Source organism: Coenobita brevimanus, chromosome 110 (genome assembly GCF_032717465.1).
Source record: "Coenobita brevimanus isolate Jiangsu-jjx chromosome 110, ASM3271746v2, whole genome shotgun sequence".
Lineage (NCBI taxonomy): Eukaryota > Metazoa > Arthropoda > Malacostraca > Decapoda > Coenobitidae > Coenobita > Coenobita brevimanus.
In genome coordinates this window covers 47,968,744-47,996,275 of record NC_137063.1, presented here as the reverse complement: position 1 = coordinate 47,996,275, position 27,532 = coordinate 47,968,744, and the positions used below count along the sequence as shown (strand labels likewise).

At 42.2% G+C, this 27,532-nt stretch overlaps 1 protein-coding gene across 1 annotated transcript; it reads right to left on the bottom strand.

Annotated features, from left to right (window-relative positions):
• Positions 1 to 2,318: 2,318 nt before the first annotated feature.
• Positions 2,319 to 23,881, bottom strand: LOC145417492 (uncharacterized). Its single transcript, XM_080286201.1, has 12 exons — positions 23,797 to 23,881; positions 14,833 to 14,979; positions 14,147 to 14,500; positions 13,245 to 13,454; positions 12,225 to 12,359; positions 11,586 to 11,657; positions 9,887 to 10,258; positions 8,670 to 8,918; positions 7,443 to 7,619; positions 5,594 to 5,692; positions 4,074 to 5,026; positions 2,319 to 2,861 (listed from the first exon to the last, which is right to left on the bottom strand). The coding sequence occupies exons 1-12, from the start codon at positions 23,830 to 23,832 to the stop codon at positions 2,690 to 2,692; spliced, it is 2,976 nt and encodes a 991-aa protein (XP_080142327.1). The 5' UTR covers positions 23,833 to 23,881; the 3' UTR covers positions 2,319 to 2,689.
• Between the last annotated feature and the right edge of the window lie 3,651 nt (positions 23,882 to 27,532).

Sequence of the window (27,532 nt, the reverse complement as noted above, 5' to 3'; positions counted from 1 at the left end):
GGTAAAGATTTCCAGCACTGCTGGCCTGAGCATAGTTCTTAAATAATCTAAGAAATGTAAGTGTGATAGCACAAATACCATTATTTGTAATATGAAACGAAGATACCGTGAGGAGTAAAGAGGACCTACAGACAGAGAATCCATACATCCACGAATACAACTGGGGAGAATGTTAATCTGGATATAACGTTTATTTATATCGTAATATCTATACATTAACAATGAACAGAAGCAACAACATATATAGACAGTTATATAAACAACTGATAAATCGTACTTAGCAGTGTCAATATGGAAGATTAAAAGCCCGTCAAATGCTGCTCTATTCTCCAGTAAATACATAAATATTATAAAAACTTACATAACGAGCATACTAACAGCATTTCACGTTGCCTCAGCCTACAATATGTATCACTAACAACAACATGTCAGTATTTAATACTCTAGCTCATGAATAAATTACAACACGCCACATTGTAATAAATGTTTATTATAATTACTTCAAAGTATTCTTTTTTACTTATATTGTAGAAGTTACTGATACTGTTAAAACCTTTGCCACACGATAATATATTCATAGATGAAATTTGGAAACTGAAGTGGCGATCGAATGGGAAAGCATCAGATCGAAAACTGACATTATGTTGTGCAAAAATGAAGGGATTAATAATGTAAACTTCATAATATTAGTATCCCATCTGAATTTTTTTTCGAATTTCGTAAACTTGTTTGCCACGTTGCACGTGGCCAGCGAGAGAAATTGCACGATGTTTATGACGTACTGTACTGTAAACACGTATAATGTGTCAAGACTGATTGTTACAGGTTAAAATATTATATTATTTTAAAATTTCACATACTAAATGAAAATACAGTGGGTTCGTTAAAGATTGTCACTTCAGTGCTAATTTTGGATGACTGAATAATACGTGGTGCAGACTCACTTGAATATAAAACCACACTTACGTATCTAATGACTATACATAGGAACTTAGGCTAAGCATTTATATTTAGCTTGAGCACGAAGATAATATCTGTTTGCAAAGATCACTGATTATGTGAGTGTAAACGGGATTATGAGATATACCTGTAGGTTACTGACCTCGATACGAGAGAGAGAGAGAGAGAGAGAGAGAGAGAGAGAGAGAGAGAGAGCACCTTACCTAAATACTGTGCATGACTGTACAGTTATAACTTTGAGTGTACTGATTCATGAAATGGAGTGCGAACACGAGAAACATGGGTGTGATGAAAAGACTGTGTGTGTGTGTGTGTGTGTGTGTGTGTAAGAGCTGAACAAATGTGGTGCAACAAGATACACTGATTTTTACAGTTGTGCACCACTAACTTGTTTGTTAACGAATCAAACTGTAGTTGCCACCAGGGCAAAATTACAAACGAACTTTTATCTCACTTGAACAATATTTTTACCTTTACGTGTGATGTGGGTGATTATTCAAACGCGTTTATATACAGATTTTGTAAAACAAACAACTTACGGTGGTGGCTAGGCAGAGTTTCTGGGACTATAAAAGGAAGTAGTACTTTCGTTATATCCTCCAAAACGTAATCATTGGCGGCGCCACAAGGGGCTTTGGGGGCTCAAGCCCCCCAAATATCCTCTGTCCCCCATTGCCTCCTCCATTAATTTTGATATATATATATATATATATATATATATATATATATATATATATATATATATATATATATATATATATATATATATATATATATATATATATATATATATATATATATATATATATATATATCCTCTGCTGTCTTTCTTTCCTTCATTCTTACCTCGTTCTTCTCCCTACGGGTGACTTTACACTCCCTCTTGTCTTTCTTTCCTTCATTCTTTCCTCTTACTTCTGCCTGCGGGTGATTCTACACTGAGTGACAAGCCAAATGGTTTCCTGTACACCAGGAAACCATTTACTGCGCTGGGTGGTAACCATATAACCAAATTTTGGCGTCTGGTGGTTTAGTGGGTAATTACGGCACTCCAATCGGATTGAGGCAGTGAAGGTTTATATCCAAGGGATGGTTGGGGTTTATTGCTCATGTAATGCCACTCAGAGATGAGTGAGGCTGGTCATTCTCATCTTAAATGTCAGGACCAACATGCCTAGCCCCGGGTTCCTACGCTCCTCATATGTCAACGTAGGATTGGATGATGGATATATATATATATATATATATATATATATATAACCTGGAGCCACCACTGAATAGAATAAGCATGTAGAATAGTTGGTGGCACTAGTTTATTTTGTCAAGACCTCCAAAACAGAAAATATATGTATGCAGTAGTTTGTGTGCACAAGTTGGGAAGCATTACCTTCGTCGAGTATGGAGACATAATAAGCTTTGTTTTCTGACAAAAATGAAAATACGAACAGGGCGATTTGGGATGCATGATTTCGTCTGATCCTCCATTTTATAAAGATATATAGACAGTCTTGGAGGCACTAAAATTAATTTGGCTCTGTATGAATAAGCATGTGTATAAATTATCCACAGGTTTACGTCATATACACTCCATGAAAGGCCACGTTAGATGCGATGTAGACACGTTCTGAAGGCACTTAAATTAGTATGGCACTGCAGGAATAATGTGCATGTGTGTATATATAAATTATCCACAAGTTTTGAATATACTGTATACTCCAACTACGGCCAGTTAGATGCGGTCGTGTGCGGGGAGGGAGGTGTAGCCCTGTGTGGTGGTGGTGGGGGAGGAGACGGCTGGGGGGAGGTCGTCGTAATGAGCTTGGTCGTCTTGCAGCAACTCGTGTTGGTCGTCCCGCACCCGCCATAGCACAGCGGGGAGAGTCAGCATCCCTCTATTTGGCCTGTGTGGAGAGGAGATGTTAGGTGTGGGGAGGTTACGATTCAGTACGTTAGGTTAGTTTAGGGTAAGTGAAGATAGCTTAGGTTAGGTTAGAGTAAGTGAGGTCAGTTTAGGTTAGGTGATGGGAGGGTAGGATACAGTACGTTAGGTTAGGATAAGTAAGGTTAGGTTATAGCTGGCTTACTCCCACCTGACAGAAAACTGGTATCTCTACATATTACTAATTCTCTATGAATGCAGTGCTGGTATAGGAGATGGGTTGTGAAATATGTTGCTGCCTATGACGTTATGCTACGGAAATAGACTCAGTGTTGTATCATCTTATTTTGCATTACACAGGTAACCAGCTACAAGAGGAAGCAAATCTGTAGATATGATCAAATTGATAATAGTTATGGGACCGTAGGCCTACTGCTGAGTGCTTGAAGTCACCCACAGCACCCTGGATGTACATGGAGGGGAGGGTGAAACCTTCCTCTGACTTCCTCCTACATAAACAAGTCACAGTTACAAGATAAAAGTAATCGTAGGTTATGTCTGCTTGCTACAGGAAAAACGATGAGGGTGTTTTGAATCTTCATGTGTCTCAAGTTCTTCCTTTGTGTGTGTGTGTGTGTGTGTGTGTGTGTGTGTGTGTGTGTGTGTGTGTGTGTGTGTGTGTGTGTGTGTGTGCGCGTGTGTCCGACTCTGGGCATAGGTTTCACAGCCTGCTTTCAAGGCCCAGTAGTCTTCCCACGTACCGCACACCTCTACATGTCACCACTTCGGCGCTAACACCCACCGTCCATATTGAATACATGCTAGGGCTGTCTCATACAGGACTGGCGTATTGGTATTAGCGGGGGTATTTTTACAACATGTCGGCAGGTCTTCTGGTAGATCAGTAAAGTCTGACTTTTATGAAATTCATATCCTTAAACTGTTCCCTGCCCCAGCGGGATTTGAACCCGGGTCCGTTAGGACTGCAGGCCACCTCTCTGCAAGATTTCATTTTAAACTCCTGCAGGGTTAAGGTTTAGTCCCCGTGTCTCTAGTTATTCCTGCAAGATATAATTTAAATTCCTGGATAACAAAGGTTTAATCCCCGTGTCTCTAGTTATTCTTGCAAGTTATAATTTAAATTCCTGAAAAACAAAGGTTTAGTACCCGTGTCTCTAATTCCCCCTGCATGATTTTATTCATAACTCCAGAAGATGGCTTACTGGCTACTTACTTGACAACTTTAACAACGAAGACCACACAAGACGCCGCTATAAGGCCGATGAAGAACCCTATCCCTGCCGCCGCCCAGTGCCACGACTTTGTGGCCGAAGACGCCGCCATGTCCACAGACGCTGAATTCGCTTCATTGTTGGCTTCTCCTCTACTCGCTGTCGTCTGCCCCTGCGTCCTGGACGACGCATGTGGAGGTGAGGTTTCCTTGGAAGCTGTAGTGGTGACAGCATGTGGAGGTGAGGTTTCCTTGGAGGCTGTGGTAGTGGTAGGAATAACGGCGGGGTTGGGGTCTGGAGGGGCGGGGTGGTTGCGCAGAATGAGTGAATGGTTGAGGGAATCCTGCGCCAAGTAGCCCCGCCATTGTACCCTCTTCCCGCCAACCGTCACATTTTGAAACGAGACGCCGCCCAGCTGTCCCGCCATAATGCCAGCGTCCTCAGCCTCGTCTATCCTCACATTTACTAGCACCAGAAGGCCAGAGAGCACGTGTATGCCTCCCGGGGCCACTTTTCCTATTCGAACATCGTGCATGCGACCAGAACCGTTGATGGAGATGCCGCCCGTTTGAATCTCGTTGATGGTTGAATTCGCCACCACGGCCTCGGCTTCAAGGATCAACCCGCCAGTGTTTATGATATCAATGGTGGAATTACTGACCATCATGCGACTGCCGGCCCTCAATCCTTCCACCCGGCCCAGATGAGAATTGTTAACTACACCCATGTACCCCGCCCACTCCACACCCACCACCCGGTCCACCACACTGTTTTCCAGGTCCAGGTCGCGCAGTTTCCGGTCTGGGGCGAGGAGCTTGACGGTGCATGAAGTGAGGGTGAGGTCATGCACACCGCTGGTCAGGTTGTTGATTTCCACCCCAGTCGCCTCCAGCCACGTGGCGCAGTCTCGCTCGCCCTCAACGGTGGTCGCTTTTTTCACCTCCACCAGCATCACCTGTATGCAGATGTGCATGTGTAACTACTGAATACATCTGCATGAAACACACACACACACACACACACACACACACACACACACACACACAGACCATTGCTGCTTCTGCCCCTACATACAGAATAATTCTTCTCTGCTATCCTTGTCTTATTCTAGTAGTTTAGTCACTCTTGTAGGAACTGCCAAGCATAGGCCAACTGGCCTACTGCCAGGGGCATCCGTAGGATTTTTTGTAAGGGGAGACATCATAAAAGAAATTATCCATATATGTGTGGTTATATCAAAATACACACACTCCAAATAGGCACAGGCATATACTTACATGAGTTACATGAATTACATCAAATGCATAGTGACAGAATGCATGACTCGACTCAAATCACTCAATCATCCTTGTACGAGAACTAAAGTCCTCGAATTCCAAGGGGAGACAACTGCCCCCCCCCCCTTGCTCCCTCTCCGGACGCCCATGCCTACTTCAGTCATCCTCTCTTCTTATGTTCTTAATAAGTTTCTAAACCCCACCCCTTCTTGCCCGTCCCTGTGCCCGTGATTCTGACCACTCACCTTCTCGACGCAGGAAGGGAAGAGCATGACGGTAGCTGCGCCTTTCACAATGACCCTATTACTGCGTAGGCCACGACCCAGGTCCACGCTCACATCAGCCTGAAACACACGACACATCAGTATCAACACTTCCAGGCTCCTACTACTCACTTTCTCTTCAGTGAAATCGTGTGGCTTCTATCTATCTACCTATCTATCTATTGGCAGACGCCATAATCCCGTAAGGGGTGGCCATTTGACTTTGAGTTATTTGTTTTACGGGGAGGGGCACTAATCCTCCACCAACCCACTTGCTGACACGTAGGGAGCACGTATAATTTGGCTATATGGTTACCACCCTGCTGAAAATAATACTGTTGCAGTCCCACAGATGAGCCTGCAACATTAACCACACAGCAGTAGTACACTCAGAGGTCAGTTCCCCACGCTGCCTTACAATACTACAGTGTGAACTGTCCATCTTAGTTCTTCCCATTAACATCTGGGTTCTCCTCGACGATGACTTTGACCCAGTTTCTAAATTTTATCTTAAAATCTTGTCAGATTCCAATCCATTCGTTGGTGTCTCACTTATACATTTCATTCCGGCTAATGCCAGACTGCTCATCAACAGAAACTTGACAAAGTGTAAAAACATTAACCTTTCCACTGCTGTGAATTCGCTTGAAATTCTTACTGTTTAACACCAGATGAGGCGGTGGCTCAATCGGTAGAGAGTTGGCTTGCAGTCCTAACGGACCCAGGTTCAAATCCCGCTGGGGCAGGGAACAGTTTAAGGATTTGAATTTCATAAGAGCAGGCTTTACTGACCTACCATGAGACCCGCCGACATGTCGTAAAAATACCTCCGCTAATACCAATACACCAGTCCTGTATGAGACAGCCCTAGCATGTATTCAGTATGGACGGTGGGTGTTAGCGCCGAAGTGGTGACATGTAGAGGTATACGGTACGCGGGAGGACTACTGGGCCTTGATAGCAGACACTGAAGCCTATGCCCAGAGTCGTTCACATAAAAAAAAAAAAAAAAAAATTTATTCAGCTTAAGAAAATCTCAAGTAGTCAAAGAATACTTCAAATACTGTACTGGATATCGGGTAAAGTTCACTGTTCCATGAAAATGTATTGTGTGATGGGTTGTTCTACTTTAATACTTAATTACTCTCGTTATTAAATTGTTACTAGGTTTTTTCTTCTTTTATCCTGGTCCACACCAAAAATACCTAGACAACAACAACTACAACGAAAGTATAAGCGGTAACACCAATTACTGCAAAACGAATTAGGGGAACGCTTAAACCAAGAGCATTAAACTCTATCTGGCATAACATCTTACTCTAAAGCATTGTTATTTGTTGAATGCTGCCATAAGAATTAATAAAATATAGTACGGACAGGACAATACGGAAAGATTTGAGAAAATCACTTGTGCACTGGAGAAAATAGATATAGCGACAGAAGGGAATGGTGCCGCAGCACAACGAGAGGAGCATGAAAACATAACAGAGCATTTGATCTGGGGATTGGAATACATAAAAGGACCACAGGAAACTAAGGCATTTGGAAAGAAAAGAAAATCTCCTTTTGTGCCCAGGACGCCCGATGTTAAAGTAAAGGAACAAGAAAAAAAAAAAAGACAGCTCTTGAAAAGAAAAAAAGAGAGAATGGACAGGAAGCGAATGAAAAAGTATAATCACCTCCTGTGGCACTGACAAGTTGCAGATCTGTAGGTAGAATGGAATGGCGCCGAAGAAGAAGTGGATGAGGAAAAAGATGTAGTTGAAAAAGAAGGAAAAGAAGAAGGTAACAGTAAAAGAAACGTAAAAATGTACCGGTATTAAAAAATCACCTCTTGTGCCCTTGAAAAATCGCAGATCTGTAGGTAGAAGGGAATGGTGCTGCAGAAGGGGGAGGAGTGGGTGCCTGAAAGGGTGAAGTTGCTCTGCTCGTCAACAGATGGCGGTGGCGCCCTCACATGTATCAATACGTCTGCAGCATCCCTCAATATGCTGTCTCCGAACTCGACCTAGGGAGAAATGGGCATTGCTAGTTTTTGTTGTAAATGAATATCTTGGAATAAAAGAACACGAAGGAGCTCTCAGAAAAGTGCCACACCCGAGCCCACCTATCAGTTTAGGGGTCGAACGGTTGACTATGTCCTGTGACCTTGCTCTCTGCTCTCAAGCGCGAATTACTTCATTCTTGTCTAAGACTTAACATATCTTCCATGTGAGATCCAAATCAGATCAAAACTGCCTGAGTTGATCTTACTCTCTGACCTTTCTCTGTGACACTGACTTTTGGGCTTTGGCTGATTCTTCTCAAAATCGAATCCCATTATCATTGCCTTACCCTGAACCCTTCTACAAAGTTTGGTGTAAACAAGATAAAATCTGTTTAAGTTGACTCTGCCAGTTGACTTTGAAAAGGTGTTCTTAAAAACAGTACGTCAGCTCCTTGGTTGATCTTCAACCCCTTCACCAAATTCATCCAAATCGGATCAAAAGCATTTTAGTTATTCTCTTCACAAACAGACACACGGTTCGAGCTTTGACTTTGACCCTGACTGATCGTTATTAAAAATCGAACCCCCTTCGTTCATACATTACCCTCATCCCTTCCACTAAGATTTGATCTAAATCAGATAACCTGCCTAAGTTGATCTTGCTAGGTCAAACTTTGACCTAGTCCTGAGACCTCGACCTTTCACCTGTTATTCTTTAAAAAAAAAAAAAAAAAAAAATGGGTCAGCCATCTGGGTGTCCCTCTAACCATCCACCAAATTTGGTTAACATCGGATAAAAATTGTTTTGTTATTTAGTTCACACACACACACACACACACACACAACTGTCAGTCAAAACCCAACAACCGCCCTCGCTTCGCGAGTTGCGGGTGTAATAAAGTAAATTACACAATTCGTGGTGTACGTGAAAAGAAAAAATGAGATAAGGGAAAGAACGTAGAGTTCTTGGTATGCGAGAACAAGGTAAAACAATCCCTGGAACCAAATGAAGAGCGTATGGTAGGAGAGAGGTTATGTTACGTTAAATAGTTTTAATTTCTTGGCTCATACCTGATCTCTGGAAGCGACAGAGAAGACGTGATATGAGCGATACACGGCCTTAAGGTTTGATATCATGACCGAGGCGTCTTCCTCCAGCAGCACAGCCTCTTGCGCCGCCCTCATGGTCACCACGTCACTCAGCTCCAGCCTACTGCCCCTCTTTACGACCATGCTGTGTCGTTCCATCCACGAATTGCGCCATCCAGATATCTTGCTCGTCTGCCCAGGGTGATCCAAAACGAGGGACCCTTCACGCATCTGGAATAGGAGTTAATTTCATTGCTTCCATCAGAACCATACAACACAACTAAACTCAACAGTCACCACACAAACATTACCAGACCCCCTTCAACAATATCCCACCTCCAGACACTCCAACACCAGTAATGATGAAGTAGCTACATACTCATTTCCCTTGCAGGGCAATACAACACCTCTGTCTGAACACTATCCATGTACTACAACCCCCAGCCCCGCTCCCCGATGTCTACCCATCAGAGATGGCCCTCCTTAAGTTAAGCTGAGAGAGATCACCTAGCTAACCTTAAACCAGGACATCACCCAGCCCCCCCTCAGTTACTAGCTTGGATTAAGTTTGGATCATAGATGACACGTGCCCCGCTTTTAGGATGGGCCCATACTACTGTACATAACCCACAATATGGCCCTCTACACAACACATGCCAAGACGCAGAAACAACATTAACGGTGTAGGGAACCTTTGGGTCAACGGGTCAGGTGGCCAGGCATGACCGGTTTGAGCAACAACAACAACTTCCATCAAAGACGTGCTTTTATTTCAATCTTACTATTTCCAGACGGTTTTATTAACCTTAGGATAGATTTCTGAACTGGAAGGATATCTCTCACTAACCGCTTGTCTACTAAGAGGCTCTCTTAAGTTTAATAATTTTGACAAGGAACATCAACAATTTTGTTGTGAAAACTCCAAACTACTGACCTATCAACTCGCTAATTACCATTGCAAATAACTAGCAATATTATTAAGTGACTACCGGAAAATATTCCCTACAACTTATTAAGTATCGTTATCTAATCAACTAACACTCTTACTTCCTAACCAGTCGATTAACCAATCACTCAACAAACCGATTTACCAACCAGTCAACCAACAGATTAACCAGCCAATTAACTAACCGACTACCTAACCAATTAACCGATTAACCAACCAGTTAACTAACAGATTAACAAACCAATCAACTAACCGCGCCAAGGAGGAGCTGTACATTCCTGGAGGTGAGCGGGGCAGTGAGGGTGACATTGATAGGCCCCAAGAACAGCGAGTTATTCCACACGGCGCCCTGTCCAGCCACCTCCAGCTGATCCACCTCCTCCACAGACGACCCGGAGAGCCAAAGAGCCTCCAGTTTCCCGCCATGGAGCCTTTTCACCGTGGAGTCTGTGAGATTGAGGCTCGTCACGTGTCGGGCCCAGATCACATTTAGCGACGAGTTCCAGGCGCTGATACCTATGTTGCATGGCCCCTCGCTGGTGGAGGAGTTGTCTGGGGTGAAGTGTGGTAGGGTGGCGTTCACGTTGTGCAGGTGCAGGTCAACGCCGCAGGTGGTGGAGGATACCTGCGTGGAAACGGGGTTGCTAGCTTAGTGCCTGTGTTGCAGTTTAGCGATATTACAGAAATTTAGCGATTATATAGAAATTTAGCAGCTTTCGTATGAGGTAATGCCGGTAGTTGTAGTAATAGTAGTAGGAGTAGGAGCAGCAATAGTAGTAGAAGGAGTAGGAGCAGCAGCAGCAGCAGTAGTAGTAGTAGTAGTGGCTGTTGTTGTTGCTGTAGGTTCATATGAAACAAGAACCCAGCATATTACAGTCCGAAGCTGCTTTCTTCCTGCATTACACTATCCTTTCAGGGGACAGATGGGAGTTGAGGGACGTTTATAAAACTAGACAGTGAAACTGCAAGGTTGTATTGGTGCCACCACAAGATGGTATCCCTCTCCAGCATTTTAATGTTCGTGTTTAAGAGCAATTTAGCGATTGTTTGGTCGGGATTTGATGAGGCCGCCAGATCATAATAATGATGATGGTGATGATGATTCTAAATCTGAGGGTGCTAAGATGAAAACCTTTGATGATGATGATGATGATGACGAAGACGATTATGGTGATGATCCTACATCAAGATTCATGACTTTATGCGTAAAATTTTCTAGAACTTTTTATCAAGTGTCAGTAATATTCTTGCAACTTTAGCAAACCTAGACATTTTCTAGAAGTATTTTTTAGATATACTCTGACACCTACTGAAAAGTTTTAATAATATTCTACCAAATATGTCATACTTCAGCAGTTTTCTAAAGATCCTTTACACAGGGTGGTCCAGATAAAAGGCTCCTCTACCACTCCAGCCGGCGATTTCTCGGGTGCTACAGGGTCAATATTATCAAAAAGTCTATCGTTCATAATTTATCCACTTCCTACTGTCTCTGCCACACTCACACCCATACCAGCCGACTGAGTTGTCACCACAACACATACAGTACCATAAGTGGAGCTTCTAGTGAAGTTCCAGTTCTCACATTTTGAGAACTAGTTTAGCCATTTTTACGAAGTTTTATCCTTATCTGGGCAATTTTAGCTTTTTCTTAGCATTTTCTGAAAGATGTTTGTGTCAACCGTCTTTTCTGAGGAAGAAAGTGTTTGAAGGGGGAGCCATCACGTGGTGGCACCAATATAAATGGGTGATGGAACTGCCCGGTTATACGAACCTCTTACCTACTCCCCCATCCCCCCAAAGGAGGAAGGTGAGAGAGGGGAAGAGGGCAATTTCAACCTGCAATCCACCGGGTTTAATTTTCAGATGAGCCTGGAGCTACAACTATTAACTCTGTTACTACTCAAAGCAAGTTTAGTGGCATACACCGGACGAACGCAGTGAATTCTTACCTGGAGTGTGTTAGTGTTGTGAATCTCGAGGACTTGGTAGCCTTGCACTGCCTCACCTTGTATCTCCACTACCTGTAACACAAGGGGAATTGTTTGTATTCTCTTTTACAATAGCTCTATTTCTCTCTCCATCATCGATAGGAGTGAGATGAAGAAATCAATAAAAAAAGATATAAGTACAAATATAAATATGGACAGATAGATGGACAGATAAAGGTGCAGACAGATAGATAAAAAGTGGCATTATATGAACAATAAACCCCAACAACCATTCAGATGTAAACTCTTATGAGCAACATCCGGCCGGAGCACCTTAACTCACTAAACCACCAGGCGACTATTTGGTTAAGTGGTTATCACCCTACGTAGTAAATAGCTTCCTGGCCTACAAGAAACTCTTCAGCTTATCAATTTGGCCATGAGATTAGTTCCGACCGAGATTAGTTCCAACTGTGAGATTACTTCCATCTGAGATTAGTTCCTTCTGTAAGAATAGTTCCGGCCATGAAATTAGTTTTTGCCGTGAGATTAGTTCCTTCTGCCTTGGAATCAGTCACCTGAAACTAGCTCTACATCGAATGAGTGGATGATGGAGGCCCCCACCCACTTAACAATGTTCACCATAACGCCTCAACATACTTGCGTGAAATTGGCGAAGTCGCAGACGAGGGTGACGTCCTTGGCGGTGCAGGCAGGGTGGTCGTCCTTGAGCTGCATAGTCGTCTCGCTGCTGATCAGGCCGTCGTCCTCGAGGTAGTGCAGGAAGGGCGAGCTCTGTGGCCGTATTGATAAATGAAGAATGTGAGTGCCTTGTGATGTACGAGTATATACTCTCCTCGCATTAACTAGGCGTAAAATTGTCATATGAGTGCCTTCAAATATTTATATTCTGCTTACCCTGAAATGCTTAGCTTAACAAGAGATGAACACCTGAATGCAATGCTGGTCACGATGAAATACTATGGAAAGGCTGCAGAGCTCTAATATTGTGTTACTCTCCAAATGGGCTTCTTTTTTTTTTTATATATATACAAGAAGGAAGGAACCAAAGGCCAGGGGCCCGTAAGATTGTTCCCTGCAAGAAAAAAAACAAAAACAAGATAACAGAAAGCCAAATTCAAGATCCATTCATTTCGTGATGCTGGACACACCGCTTTTGAAAGACTGGAGATCATACTCAGTAGGAATACAGACAGAGGGAGACAGTTCCAGAAACTGATAAAAAGTTGCAAAAGGACGAGAATCTCCGCCAAATTTTAGTGAATGAACTATGGCTAGTAGGACGAGCAATGAAGATTGTGAGACGGGAATTTTAGGTCAAGTTAAAACGATGAGAGTATTGTCTTAATCTACTGTTACAACCGAGCATTCAAGATGGTGAGATAGCAGTTTTAAGTCTGGTTAAAGTTAAATGCGTCAAGATACTACTACTACAACTCAGCATTTAACAGGGAGAGATGGCAATTTTAGGCCAAGTTAAAATTAAAAAAAAAAAAAAAAAGTACAATTCAACTGTTACAATTCAACATTCAATATGCAGATATGGCATCTTTAGCCAAGTTAAAAGTAAAAAAAAAAAAAAAAAACAGTATTGCTGAACTCATTATTCAAGGTGGGGAAACGGCAAATTTTGGCCTAGTTATTGAAAAGATTATACACCTCGTTAATGACGACCCCCATGATGGTGACGTTGGAGAGTGAGATGTGGTCCCTGTCCAGGAGGACGAGACAGGGGGCCACGGCTCTGAGGACGGTCACGTTGGAGAGGGAGAGGAAGGCGTTGGGGCTGGACACTTCGATGGCGCGGGAGTCCAGGAAGGTTAGGGTCACATTGGCGAAGGACACGGCGCCATTCACGATGGTCAGACCCTGGGAAAGAGGGATGGGTTACAGTCGGTTTGTTTTCATCTGAGGGAACTGGATCACTCTCAAAACTTAGTGTTGGTCAGACCCTGGCGAGGAAGGGTGGGTTGCTGGTGCTAGTTCTTCATTATTCCTTTCTTCCTTCCTTCCTTCACAAAACTGGGTCACTCTGTCTCATCGAATACCAAATCGTGGTGTCGTGAAATTCGATGAGCTTTAACTATAAGAAAAATATGGGTCTCCACAATTACTAGTCAAGTATACCCTACAATCTGACTACACTCGGCCATTGACTAAACTGAAAGAGTTTAGAGGACATTTGCCAGGTTTATAAGTACACTATATCGTAGTTGCGTCTCATGTGGCTGGGTTAGGTCAGGTTAGGTTGTGGTGGTTTGTTAAGGTTACGTCAGGTCAAGCACTGTTATGTATCTGAGCTTTGTCTGGTTACATTTAATTAGGTTAGGTTCTATGTGAGAGATTGATGTTTGTGATCAATTGTCTCTCTCCATCTATAAACCTGTATTTTTGTCTGTTCTCTATTTATGTATAAATTATATTTATGAAGGTTAGAAGCATGCAAAATATCTGTTTATACTTTTGATGTTTATTATGCTCTTCGTCTGTCTGTATCTATGCTTATTCTCTCTCTCTCTCTCTCTCTCTCTCTCTCTCTCTCTCTCTCTCTAAGCCCATACCTGCGTGGCAATAAAATTAATGGTGGAATTGATAACCGACATCTCGCCCGCGTCGAACACAATACCCCGAGGCGTGACAGAGCCGAACTCTGTGTTGATGATATACCAGGAGTCGCGCGCCACAACGCTGCTCAATCGGTGGATGACGGAATTCTGAACCGTGGCCCTATATCCGGTCCAATCAAGGGCCAAAACGCTGGTGATGGTGGAGTTGATGGCCATGAAGTCCCGCTGGTCCACTAGCCTGATGGAGTTCACGGTGGAGCCTACTAGAGTCAAATCTTTCACCCCGTGCTCCACCGTGTCCACCACTGACCAGTAAATGCGCAGCCATGTTCTGCACTCTGTGTTACCCTGGAAGAGAGGAGGGTTATGAAATGTTGAGATGCACAGTTTAGATATGTTACTTTTTTTTTTTTTTAATGTTACGTTCGTTTAGGTATTAATTATTCTGCCAACCAGTTTTTAAAAAAATATTCAGCTTTATATTTATGCACAGCAGGCGTAGGGATATTAGCAACTAAGAAGACGAAGACAGAAGATGTAGAAGAAGAAATAGAATGAAGACGAAGACGACGACGAAGAAGAAAAAGAAAGAATGAATGAATGGAAAAAAAAAATAATATATGAGAGAAGAGGAGGGGGAGGAAGGGGAGGAGGGGGAAATACAAGAAGACGTGATTTACCTGTCCTGGAAGGGTTGAGGCAAGTCCAGCCCCGTACACCTGTATCCACGAAACACACGTAGGGAAGATGCGCACAGTGGATGCATTGTGTACCTCCACCTCCAGCTGACCAGGGGCTAGGCGCAACCCAGCAGGAATTACCACCACCTGGGGAGGAAAAGACCGAGGTTATACTTGTTGCTATACATGATGTTATATTCCAGCGCATACCTTGTTATTATATCCAGCTGTATATCTTGTTTTACCTGTTAGTATATCTGTAATTATACTTCTTGTTATACCTGTTCACACCTGGGGATTATGGGATTTGTTAAATCTGAAACTATAGGGTGGTCCATATATAACGCTCCTCTTCTACTCCATCTGGTGATTTTACCTGCTGTTATACCTGCCTTTACATCTAGTTATACCTGTTATACTTTGGTTCTCACTTGTTATACTGTATTTGTTCTTGTACCTGTCTAACACCCTTTTTTTACCTGTTATTATACCTGCAGGTGGAAAGATAGGCGGAATGATGATGATGATGATGCTGTACCTGTTATTAAACCTACTGTCATACATGCTACCTGTCATACCTGGTCCGACATCTGTCATACTTGCATCATCATAAAAGGCTGTTGTTAAGATTAATCTCACCTGTCACAACACCTGTCAGTCTATTACCAATCCCTTTGTCCCTACAGTTGCTCTGCATCTCACTCCACCTGCACTAGGCCACAGCTGTCACCACACCTGCCACAGCAACACACCTATCATCGTATAACAGCTGTGGTCAGATGTTCCATACAAGCGTCCCTGTCCAAACCTGCCGCCTACGCACACGAACATTTAAACTTTTACGTTTATTTACGCACAGTTTTGACTCTCTCTCTCTACAGTATATATATCGGAGTACCTACTGCCGTATGAAAAGCATTTACAGCTACTGCTTACCTGCTTTTTAGTCTTTAAATCTCTACGAAAAAATATGTATTGTTTTCTGTCTTCGAAATCCTAATTAAAAGTGTCCTTCTGTATATGTAACTGCCCAAACTCCTTATTCAAAATGTAACAACACTGCGTATTCTTTTCTGAAATGACATGCATTTGAGAAATATTCTGTTATCTTTGCCATATACAATGCCTTTCATGCGTTTTTAAAGTTTATTATATTTACCCTGTGAGTGTGCAGAAGAGTTTTAAATTCAAGCATTTGCTTACATATCAACTAATTTGACTGAATACTCTTTTACCTATAACGCTCACGTGCATAACAAATACGCCAAGACTTGTATCTACGTACAGTACCTCTCCTTTGCATGTATCATTTAAATTCTATAGCACTTCATCTACCAATAATTCATCACAGTAATGCCGTTTCAGTCAGGGTTACTAACGTATACCATGCAGCATTTATTCATTTCCTAATCCCGTTGCCACACCCAAAACCACACAAGAAGACACAGCCGTCCCCGCAACACATTAGATACCAATTGTTTCTAGTGGAGAGCTATTTACGGACCACCCTATGCACACCTTGATATAATAATCTTTCATCTCCGCTAGGATACACTTTGAACATAAATTACCCACAATGGACAGATTATCATGGGTTTCCGTCTAACCTTTACTATACTCTTTTTACCCTAACTTGGTCCGAATTTTTGCCCTTTTATTACTTTCACGTTCGCTCGCTCGAACACCAAATTTAGTCACCCGAGCTAAAGATTTATCGCATCAGCAAGAAATGCGGGCACGGGTCGGAAGGAAAATTCTGTAATACAGTAGCGAACTTTTTTGGATATCTCAGCCAATTTTGAAGTTACAAGAAAGATAGACACCAGTTTGGAAATCGCATAAAAACATTCAATTATTTGCATTTCAGACAACCCGTAATTCCCAATAGTTTTTCCGTAAATCGAGGAAACGATTTTTTTATTAGGCAGATTAGCGCAATAGCCGGCTGCCCAAGAAGTAACGGTCTAAGGTTGCGTGAGTAGCCCAGCAGTATTTTCTGACGATTGCTGAGAGCAACCAGGTTTTGCCTTTTCAAAACAAATAATACCTTCTATTTGGCTTTTTTTTTTTCGGAAATTTTTGACTGAATCCGTGTCAAACTAATACAATACCCTGATCGACGAAAGAAACTCTGAATATCTGATTTTTTATGCGACTCGGAGCGCACCGAGGGATTTAGTGAAAGTAATTTTTGTGAGTGAGCAAAAAGCAAATTCAGCATTTGAATACTTATACTACGGTGTACAACTTTGCAATTTGCTGTCTTTCTGAAGACAACTGCCATAAAATGTCAGGTATGGAAATTAAGTATTCGTTACATTTCAGATCAAATATCAGTTGCTTAAATGGTGACCGGACATTTCATTGTTGGAATACTGCCATTTCTGTAACAACCAATCTCATTGCAACTTTTGACAAGTTTGAACCTTCAATTGTCTATTTTTGATGTTTGTGCTGGTGATGGGGAAGTCAGTGTTACAGTTTTTATTCCACATGCCCGGCTCCATTCCCAGCATAGACCTTCCATCTTTGTTGGTTAAACCCTGGAACACATTCGATTTTTTTCTTTTTTTGTACGCTACCACATTCGTGGTCACTATTGTGTACCAATTTAAAAAAAAAAATACCTGGAGTTGTTTTTATTAAACTTATAAGGTATGGACTTAAAATGTACTCTTAACACTACGGTCTGACAGAAAAAAAAAAAAAAAGACAATAATGTAATCCTCCAGTGGCAACTAAAGACAATTAAAAAAAAACTTAAGTAAAGACTATAAGCACGAGTATAATGAATGGATTCTGATGTTCGGTGACCAGTGGCCAGTAGGGGGGTGTGGGGGGCAGCTGGCTGACCCCCAGTCTCCTGGCAGAAAAACATCAAAGAAAAGTCCATGCACAAAATGTCTAGTACTGTAACACATTCGAGGACACTTTTATAGGCCACACTTGTGTTATATGAAAAACCTAGCCAAGGAGCGCACACCAACTACCTTCACCCGACACAGCGCATCATATTTTTAGGAAGCTACTGAGAACACCACCCACTTGGGCCACATAGGAAGCAAGGACCATGTGGCCAGAGTTTGCGTGGGTGAAAATAGTGTCCTCGAATGCGTTCCAGGGTTAAAAAGCAAAGTTGTTTTTTTTTTTTTTTTTTTTTATGTGACTGAAGTCTTTAATCTTATTTTTTCAGGCGCTGATAGATCTGTTGACACATCCTGGACGTCCAGGGAACAATTGAGTAATAAGTTCTTTTTAGTATCTTCGGGCCAGGAAATCAGAGGAAGATGATAGGCCACATGAGACCATATTCCGCTCGCTCGCTCGAACACGTTCCCACACTTTCAGTGAAAGCCTATTACATGTTAATAATAATAATAATAATAATAATAATAATAATAATAATAATTAGGTAGTACTGTGGCTGTACATCGCATCCACAGCACTTTTTCGTGGCTAGCATCACATTGTAGTGTTAATCTATTGCCATAACTCAGCAATCAAGATGGAAAGGCGGCAAATTAAGGCCAAGTTAGTGTAAAATGGATATAATCTTCCACTTCCTTCATATGTTACCTATATCAACACAACAGCCGTCTTTAACGCTATCTCGAATTGTGTTATTTAATCTTCCGCACCATAATTGTATTTCCTTGATCTTACATACTTACAATACAAGTAAAATCTCAGTCTACAAATATAGTACAATTATTCTTTTTTTTTTTTTTTTTTTTTTTTTTAAGGGACGAAACTGTCGATAAAGATATTTAAACACGTGAACCTAGCATCGCTAAGTGTTGCCACCATTTTTATCTTATATATATATATATATATATATATATATATATATATATATATATATATATATATATATATATATATATATATATTTTGTAGCTGATATTCCTGCCGATAGGGGTGAGGTTTGTCGGTTATTTTTTTGTCAGATATCTTGAACTGGATCTGTAATATGTCAGAGCTGCTTTGTGCGTTACTGAGTGAAGATGTAACACTTTTAAGAAAATGCAGGAGAGAGAGAGAGAGAGAGAGAGAGAGAGAGAGAGAGAGAAAGCGGGGTTGAGGGGGTTACGCGTATACTCATTTTGTACTACATAAATGATGAGTCTGCGTGTGTAATCAGACTACATGGAAGTGTGTGTGTGTGTGTAATTCACCGGGTCGATCAGGATCATTTTGATGGTCGTGATCGTCAGCTTTTACCCTCCCGGAAGGGAGCTGAGAGCTCATATAGTCCGATCTAAGGGCAAGGCTGTGACCTTCACACACGCACACACCCGTCCCCTTGCTCAAGGGGGACAGTAACCACCCACTTCGTCAGTGAAACTTTTCGCAACCTGAGCGAGGCGCGAACTCCCGTCCACCAGTTGGCAAGCGAGAGCGTTACCACTGCACCAGCGAGCGGTGTGTGTGTGTGTGTGTGTGTGTGTGTGTGTGTGTGTGTGTGTGTGTGTGTGTTTATAGCCGTATACTATTAAATATATTAACTGTTACATATACAGTACAGCATATTAACACGAAATTTTGCACAAACCGGTCCAAAATACAGATATACGCAACTAGAGCTGTGACACCGGGTTGACTTACCGTAGTGAAAGGAATAATACTGGGCAGATAAGATAACGCAAAGATAAGCAAGGGAACTGTCATGGGTATTTGTAAGTCATGTAGTCATTATGAGGGAAATTATTGTAGTTACTTAGCGGACTGTTTATTGTAGTTATCATTTGTATTATCACCTTTATCAGTGTCTCCAGCCTCACCATCACCTACCATCACCATCCTCCTCCACATCATCATCATCATCATCATCATCACTTTCTTTCCATACGACCCATCAACCTCTCTGGCCCGTATTTTAAGTCCTATAGGATGGTTCGTTACACCTGTTCCTTAGCGACTTATTCTGCATAATACAGTACACCTTCACATTCTCCTGTGTTGTATTCATATCGTATTAATGTCATCATGTTTTGCTGTCTCTACTTTTTTCTTCGTCAACCCACGTCCTCTCACTCCATCTCAGGGTTACCACTACGCTACGCCATCTTACAAATACCAGTTGTTTTCATCTAATAGAACTGGGCCAATTCGACAACTCATAGCTGGATGAAATTCGATAGGCCTTACTTATGAGGTAGAAATAAGCCTCCTTGGTTACTGGTCGTCAGTCCTCCAGCCTAACTACACCTGGCCATAAACTGAGCTGCGAGGGATTAGGGATCTGTCAGGTTAGAAATAAGTCTCCTTGGTTACTAGTCAAGACAGTCCTCCAGTCTAATTACACCTGGCCTCTGAGTTAAGAGGGATTAAGCTTGATTCACACTAAACCAGCGCGTAAACGGACCGCGACCTTCACCTGACCACACCGGACGACAACAGCCTGTTCATTCACACTGCACTGTCTGGTCTCCAGCAGCAGGGCTCTCATTTTTGAGGTAATTACCTCAGATTAGCGTAATCACTCATCCTTTAAGGTAATTCTGAGGTAATGGCATTTTTAAGGTAATTCTGGGGTAGTCCGAGTATGAACAAGAAGAGAATAAAAGAATTAAAAGAACAAAACAAAAGCGACTCTGGGTGCACAAATCATTTAAAGAAAAGGAAAACAGAAGGAGAGCATTTTACACTGTATAAAGAACTTCATGATGATGAACTAAAATTTCATCAGGATTTCACAATGTCGAAGTGTCAGAACTTTAACTGAGGAGGCTACCAGTAAAAAGAACACTTCCTTTCGGGAGGCAGTAACACCAAAAGAAAAGTTAGCTGTTTGTTTAAGGTAACTTTATTATGAAATATTCAGTTCTGTGTTTCAAAAGTAATTTCTCCAAGAATGATTCTTCAGTCAAAAGGAATATTTAGTACACTAGTTTAAGTTATGTGATTTTAAAGTAAATTTTAAGTTTCATGTAATAAAATAATTGGTTCATGTTCATATAATAAAACAAGAGTGCTATCTCAACTGAGGCAACTTAGCTGCTGGTGCCGGTAGGTACCCGTGCTGATCCCATGTTCACGCTATCCAACACATACAGGACAGGACAGACAGCAAAATATTCTCGCCGAGAAACGTGACCGACAACTGCAGGTGATGGTCCGTGCAGGTGAGGTGCAGCTCCGGTGTAGTGTGGATGCAACAATGGTTATACCATTGAATTATATTTTGTCGGTCCGGTACGGTACGTTACGTGTCGGTGAAGTTACGTATAGTGCGAATCAGCCCTTGGGGATCTTTGTCAGATTAAACGCATTATAGTTAACCCCTTCACTACGATGACGCCTTTTGATTTTTTCATTTTTTTTTTTTTTAATCCATTGATCTATATTTTACCACTGAAAATTTTCATTCAACATATAAGGATTTCCAGTGGTGAGGGTGTTAATTAAGGGTATGTCTAAGTTTTCAGTTTCAAATATCTCCCAAAAGGCAGGAGAGAGAGAGAGAGAGAGAGAGAGAGAGAGAGAGAGAGAGAGAGAATAAAGAAAATAAGACAAAAATGTGCAGATAGCTACATGCACCGTCTGACGTCAGCTGAAAAAGAACACTCGTGCTGCTAAGAAAATTAATGATAACAGTGAATGTATTATCTCTCAGGTTCCTATGACTCACGTAGCTCAGTGTAAAAGTCTGGGGTGAAATGGAATGGATTAAGAAGGCGTTTATGTTCTTTTTTTTTCACAGTGCCTGTCTGCATCACGTCTCATTCATTATTGTGTAACCATAACGGAAATCCTTAGCTGAGTCAGGATGGTGGTAGTTGTGGTGGTGATGGTGGGGAAGGGGGTAGTGGTCATAGTGGTGGGGGTGGAGGTGGTGGTGATAGTTGTGGTGGAAGTGGTGGTGGTTCTAAGAGGCAGGCCCATTTTCTTAAAACTGAGAGGATGGAGGTGTTGGTACATCGCCGGATATGTACCATTAGTGGGATAAATGAATGAGACACAAAATAAGGTCTGACCTCACTGCTCTGTTGCTGAAAGAAAATTGAAAGGCCTAAGCTAAAGGTATTCATATCAACACTGACACGGAAACTTAGCAAAGGCAGAAAAAGTTGTCAGCCATATCACACGATGGGAAGGAAGATGGGGCTGTGGAGTAGCAAACGGTGACGGGGGTGAAAGACAAGAAAATAGGAAACAGAAAAATTGATAAAGAAAAAAGAACAAGAAAATCGTTAACTAAAAAATGCTAAGGAAAAAAACAAAAAATGTAAAGAAAAAAGAACAAAAACTGGTATTAAAAAATACGATTACGTCATGACTCGTGACTGATCTAAATGACAAGCTATTTCCTGTACCCATATAACTGAAGAATGCAAAGATTAACACACGTGGTGTCGATATCGCTATCTTATCATGTGGGTGTTTATGCTAAAGGTTGATCCATTCACTACCATCATCTATTTTCTTATTTCATCCTCGCCACTATACAGTAGTTCATTCATTTTAACCTGGTCAAGATTTTCATTCTTCTGCAGCTTATTTCACGTACCTCAGTGTCAGAAAAACACAATACTTTAGCTCTACATCCTTTCTGTAGCACTTCTTCCTGACTAGCATCATATTCCAGTGTTACTCTATTATTATAACTTAGCATTAAAGATGGAGGGATGACAATTTTAGGCCAAGGTAAAGTGAACAGAGTATATAGTGCTGGAGATGGAGTCCTTCAAGTGGCGGCACTGATACAACCAAGGGGGTCCAATTGCCTGGAGATTCAAGCGTCCCTCATTTACTTCCCTATCTCGCGAAATGAGGATGGAGGACGGCAGAATAGAAACCTAAGCCTGCAATCCACCGGGTTCACATTCAGATGATCCCGAGATTGCAACTACTACTATCCTTCTTGCTACCAGACTACTACAACTACTACAACTGCTACTACAAAAGAAAAGATTGAAAAGCAAACAAGAGCGTAAAACCGAATAGCGTGGAAAGAGTCAACTAGGACAGGTACTCCATTTTTTCTCATCATTATTTAATCAATCTTGAAATTCTCAGTACAGTACTTTGTTTATGATACTGAGATAAGTTTTTGTTCCAAGGGTTGAGTGTTTTTGTCCCACTTTTTTTCGTCATTTTAGGTGATACAGTTAATGACCTTGCAACAAATATTGTACTATTTCCACTTTAACTTGGCCTAAATGTGCCATCTCGTGAATGCTGAGCTGTAAATGTCTCCTCTCAATACTGATGTTTGTCACGATGAAGTGCTACTGAAAGAATGTTTGCCCGCAGCACTTTTCTGCCAGTGAACTGTTGTAAAAGGTTAACACTAGAATATGGTTCTAGTCACGAAGAAGTGCTGCTGAAAGACTGTAAGGTCGTAGTATTGTCAGTCTTATTCTGCCACTGAATTATCCTAGATGACTGACACTACAATATGGTGCTAGTTTCGAAGAAATGTTATGAAAAGGATGTAGGGCCGAAGCTAACTTCTTCATGATCGGCACAACTTTAGTATATACTACAACTAACGCCAGACGATTTAATTCAGCTAAGAAAGAGTCATGGAAGCCAGAGTGATACCCATTCAGTGCGTTTTTTCTTTTTATTTTTATTCTCGGTACCTTCAGACAACTTCATTCAGCTTGATAGACCTTTCGAACTCTCTCTCTCTCTCTCTCTCTCTCTCCCCATGCTTTCATTTTATTCTTGTTGTTGTGGCCCTTCGCTCATCTGAAATGTGATCCCGGTAGACTGTAGGCTGAAGCTACCTTTCTCTTTACAGTCCACCATCGTCCTTTCAGGGGACAGGGAGGGAGCTGAGGAACATTTTTAAAACTAGGCATCGGAGCCGTCTGATCATATCGATGTCACCACTGGAAGGTGTCCCTCCCTAGAACCCATTCTACTCTTACAGCTGCTAGGTAATTATACTGAATTAAGACGATATGGCACTGAAGGGGTTGAAATAATGAACAAGTAAGTAGACGTAACACTGACCTGATCTGTGCCCGTATAATTACACACGGGCCCCATACTCTTGGTCCAGTCGCAGTACCTCGAGTGACGGGATACTGTGAGCTCCCCTTGGTCGTCAGGCAAAGTGTACAACGGTGAGGTCGTCGGCACGGGTGAGGGTGCTGCTGTGGTGAGGGGGATGTCTGTGGCCTGGGCTACCACCAAACACACCACTATCAACACCACCACCATAGCCACACCAACACCACCGCCGCATCTCACCACAACCATCCTGTTGAAATAAAAGGCTTAGTTAATATGGTCACCCTACTCACCACCACTGTAATTCTTTTTTTTTTTTTTTTTTTTTTTTGACAAAGCGGAGATTTGTCCTTTTATAGCTTATTTCGCGTAGCTCAGTGGCAGAAACAGGCAAAAATATGATTCCCCATCCTTTCCATGGCCCTTGTTTGTGACCGCCATCATATTTTAATGTTAATCTATTGCTAATGCTTGACAGTCAAGATGCAAAGATGGCAATTTTGCCCTTAATTAAAGTGAACGGAGTATACATCACCATCACCACTACATCCAACCACCACTATCCTGATTAGCTAGCATCACCACCACCTTCTCTCACCGTCATTCTTTTAAACAGCGTTAGCTAACAAAAATACTACCATATTCCACTATTTTATTTTTTACTTACACGTACCACCACACCACACCACATCACGACACTACACCATCAAAATACCATACCATACCATACCAAACCACCACACCACACCACCACACCACTCATCAGCTCCACTCTACCATACCTCTCAGTCCATCAGCATCTCTTCTACCACATATCACAGCACCAAACCTCAACAAACACTACCACATCAAACCACACCTCATCACATCTCTCGCTTCACCACACCACACAACACCACCAAACTTCCCCTTCTATCAATACTGCCCCGCCTCCCTACGCCACATTTAGCTACTGTACACACGGCCACACTACACCACCACCACACTACCACACCCCGCTACCACATCACCTTGTAATACCACTCTCCAGTACACCTCACCACACCACACTACACTTCGCCACCATACTGCCTCACAACATCCCTCGATTACACTTCACCACACTACCACCATCACACCTCACCTCACCTCACCACCAAAAAAAACCTGTAACATCTCACTCCAGCACACCACACCATACCACACCACACCAAACCACATCACAACACACCACACCACATCACACCACACATCACAACCACATTACATCATAACATCTAATTCTAGTACACCTCACCACACCACCACTACCCCACCTCATTACTACCATGCTTCACTCACACCACCACCACCACCACCACCATCACACCTTGTTGCTGCCGTGACCAAAATGCTTCTAATCGGTCTTCGCGTTTCAGGATAGATGAGTGACAGTGACGGGAAGCGAGTCATCACAGTACGTCAAAACTTACACCACAACACCCTGTCATACACCACTCACTTTTACCTCCATCTTACACCACAACAGTCAGCCACACTGCACCACTAGACCTCCATATTACACCACAACACACCGTCATCCACACCACCACAACACACAGTCGCCCACACCACCACAACACTGTCACACTCCAGCATTACTATACCACCGCATTACACCACTGCACCATAATACCTAGTCACCCACACCACCACAACATTCAGCCACACTACTACACTACACCACGATACCACCCCATTATACTGCAACACCACTACACCACAACACCCACTCATCCACACCACCAGAACACTCAGTCACAGTACTACACTACACACCACGTCACTCACACCACATCACACCATCATACCAATACCTCACACTCCACACCACACCACACCACCATACAGGTACCTCACATTCCACATCACACCACCAAACTTAACTCCCAGACCACATCACCACACGACACCTCTCACACCACACATCACTCCACCATTACTAGACCACCATCACACACTTCACACCAGCCTATCACACCTTTCCCTGGACTACACCATTCTCAGTCCAAAACACCACCATTCTCTCACACCATAACAGTACCACCACTTCCATCATTCTAACCACAATTCACCACCATCACTCCACACCACAACACCACACCTCTCCCACCACCACATCACCAGCACCACACCACTCCATATCGCACCATCACACCATACCTTGCTCCAATCGCTTCTCTTCCACCGTCCAATAAGAATATGTATAGTCAGAGGGAGCGCACACACACAACCAAAGGTATCACTACACTGGCACACACACACACACACACACACACACACACACACACTTATCACCGCTATCAGGGACCTGCTACTGATTACCGATAAAGATATGATTAACTTACATACATGTACACGATTCTGAGAGGTGCACACAATGAGTATGGACCTTGATGACGCACACAGATAAGTACATACATAGATACAGACATAGATAGATAGATACATACATACATACATACATACATAGACACTTAATCCATTCATCTCTTTTGATGTTTATTATGCTCTTCGTCTGTCTGTATCTATGCTTATTCTCTCTCTCTCTCTCTCTCTCTCTCTCTCTCTCTCTCTCTCTCTCATAGGACCACATCTTAGAATACAACCATTTCTATCTTCAGTACAAAAGTTCATCTCAGGTCGCATACTGTATGGGTAAATTATCTGGGAGTAACAAAAATGAACTCAAAGAATAAGTTAAAGTAATCTAAGTGTTAAAGGGTAGGAGGTGCATACAGAAGGAATGGCGTCTGGTGGCAGTTATACAAATACAACGTACATACATACCTTAATACATACACACACATACATACATACATAAATACATACACACATACATACATAAACACACACACACACACACACACACACACACACACACACACACACACACACACACACACACACACACACACACACACACACACTCATCCAGGTAAACAAGACGTGGAAGCCGACAGTAAACAGTAAACAGAAGCAGCAAACAGAGAAACAGGGTTGACTGAGGCAGGGAAACTGTTCACACACACACACACACACACACACACACACACACACACACACAGATGATGGTGAAGATGGATAGAAAGAAAAAAACACCCAAGGCTTCAATTACTCCTCTTGAAGTGACCAAAAAAGAAAGAAAAAAAAAAAAAGAGAAAGCGCAGTAGGGGATTCAATGGGAAAAAAAGGACAGACTGAAATAACTAACTGACAAGCGAACACATTTTCCCACATCAGTCGCCATTCTTCGTAAAACGTCACAGAGTTACAAGGTCTGAAGGAGGGACAACCAAGCGTATTTCCCCTTCACTCCTACAAAACTCCCCTAACCTCAGTCAAGTCGCTTAGCAGTAGTAAGCATAAAGTAAGAAAAAAGGTTCGCGTGAGACAGTGTAATAACTAGAAAATATATTTTTTTTCTTTTTACATTACACACAGATTTCAGTGCCCCATTTTGATCACGGAGGAGATTTAAGTAACTGTTTTCCCTTTACTAATAGAAAATTCCCTTAACCTTAATAATTTCGTACAGAAGCAATAATGCAACAGCAAAAAAAACGTCCGCGCGAGGCAGTTAAGAATACACATAAGTTTACAAAACCAAGAGGACATTGCAGTTTAGTACCCCATTTTTAGCTGGATGGAGACATAAACAGACGTATTTCCCCTTCACTAACACAGGTCTCCCCTACGCAAAAAAAAAAAAAAAAAA

Coding starts and splice junctions, on each gene's coding strand:
- LOC145417492 (XM_080286201.1), bottom strand. CDS start 23,832: ATGGGGCCCGTGTGTAATTATACGGGCACAGATCAG. Junction 14,501..14,832: donor CCTCAACCCTTCCAGGACAG/GTAAATCACGTC, acceptor CCTCTCTTCCAG/GGTAACACAGAGTGCAGAAC. Junction 7,620..8,669: donor CTGTCGCTTCCAGAGATCAG/GTATGAGCCAAG, acceptor ATTTCTCCCTAG/GTCGAGTTCGGAGACAGCAT.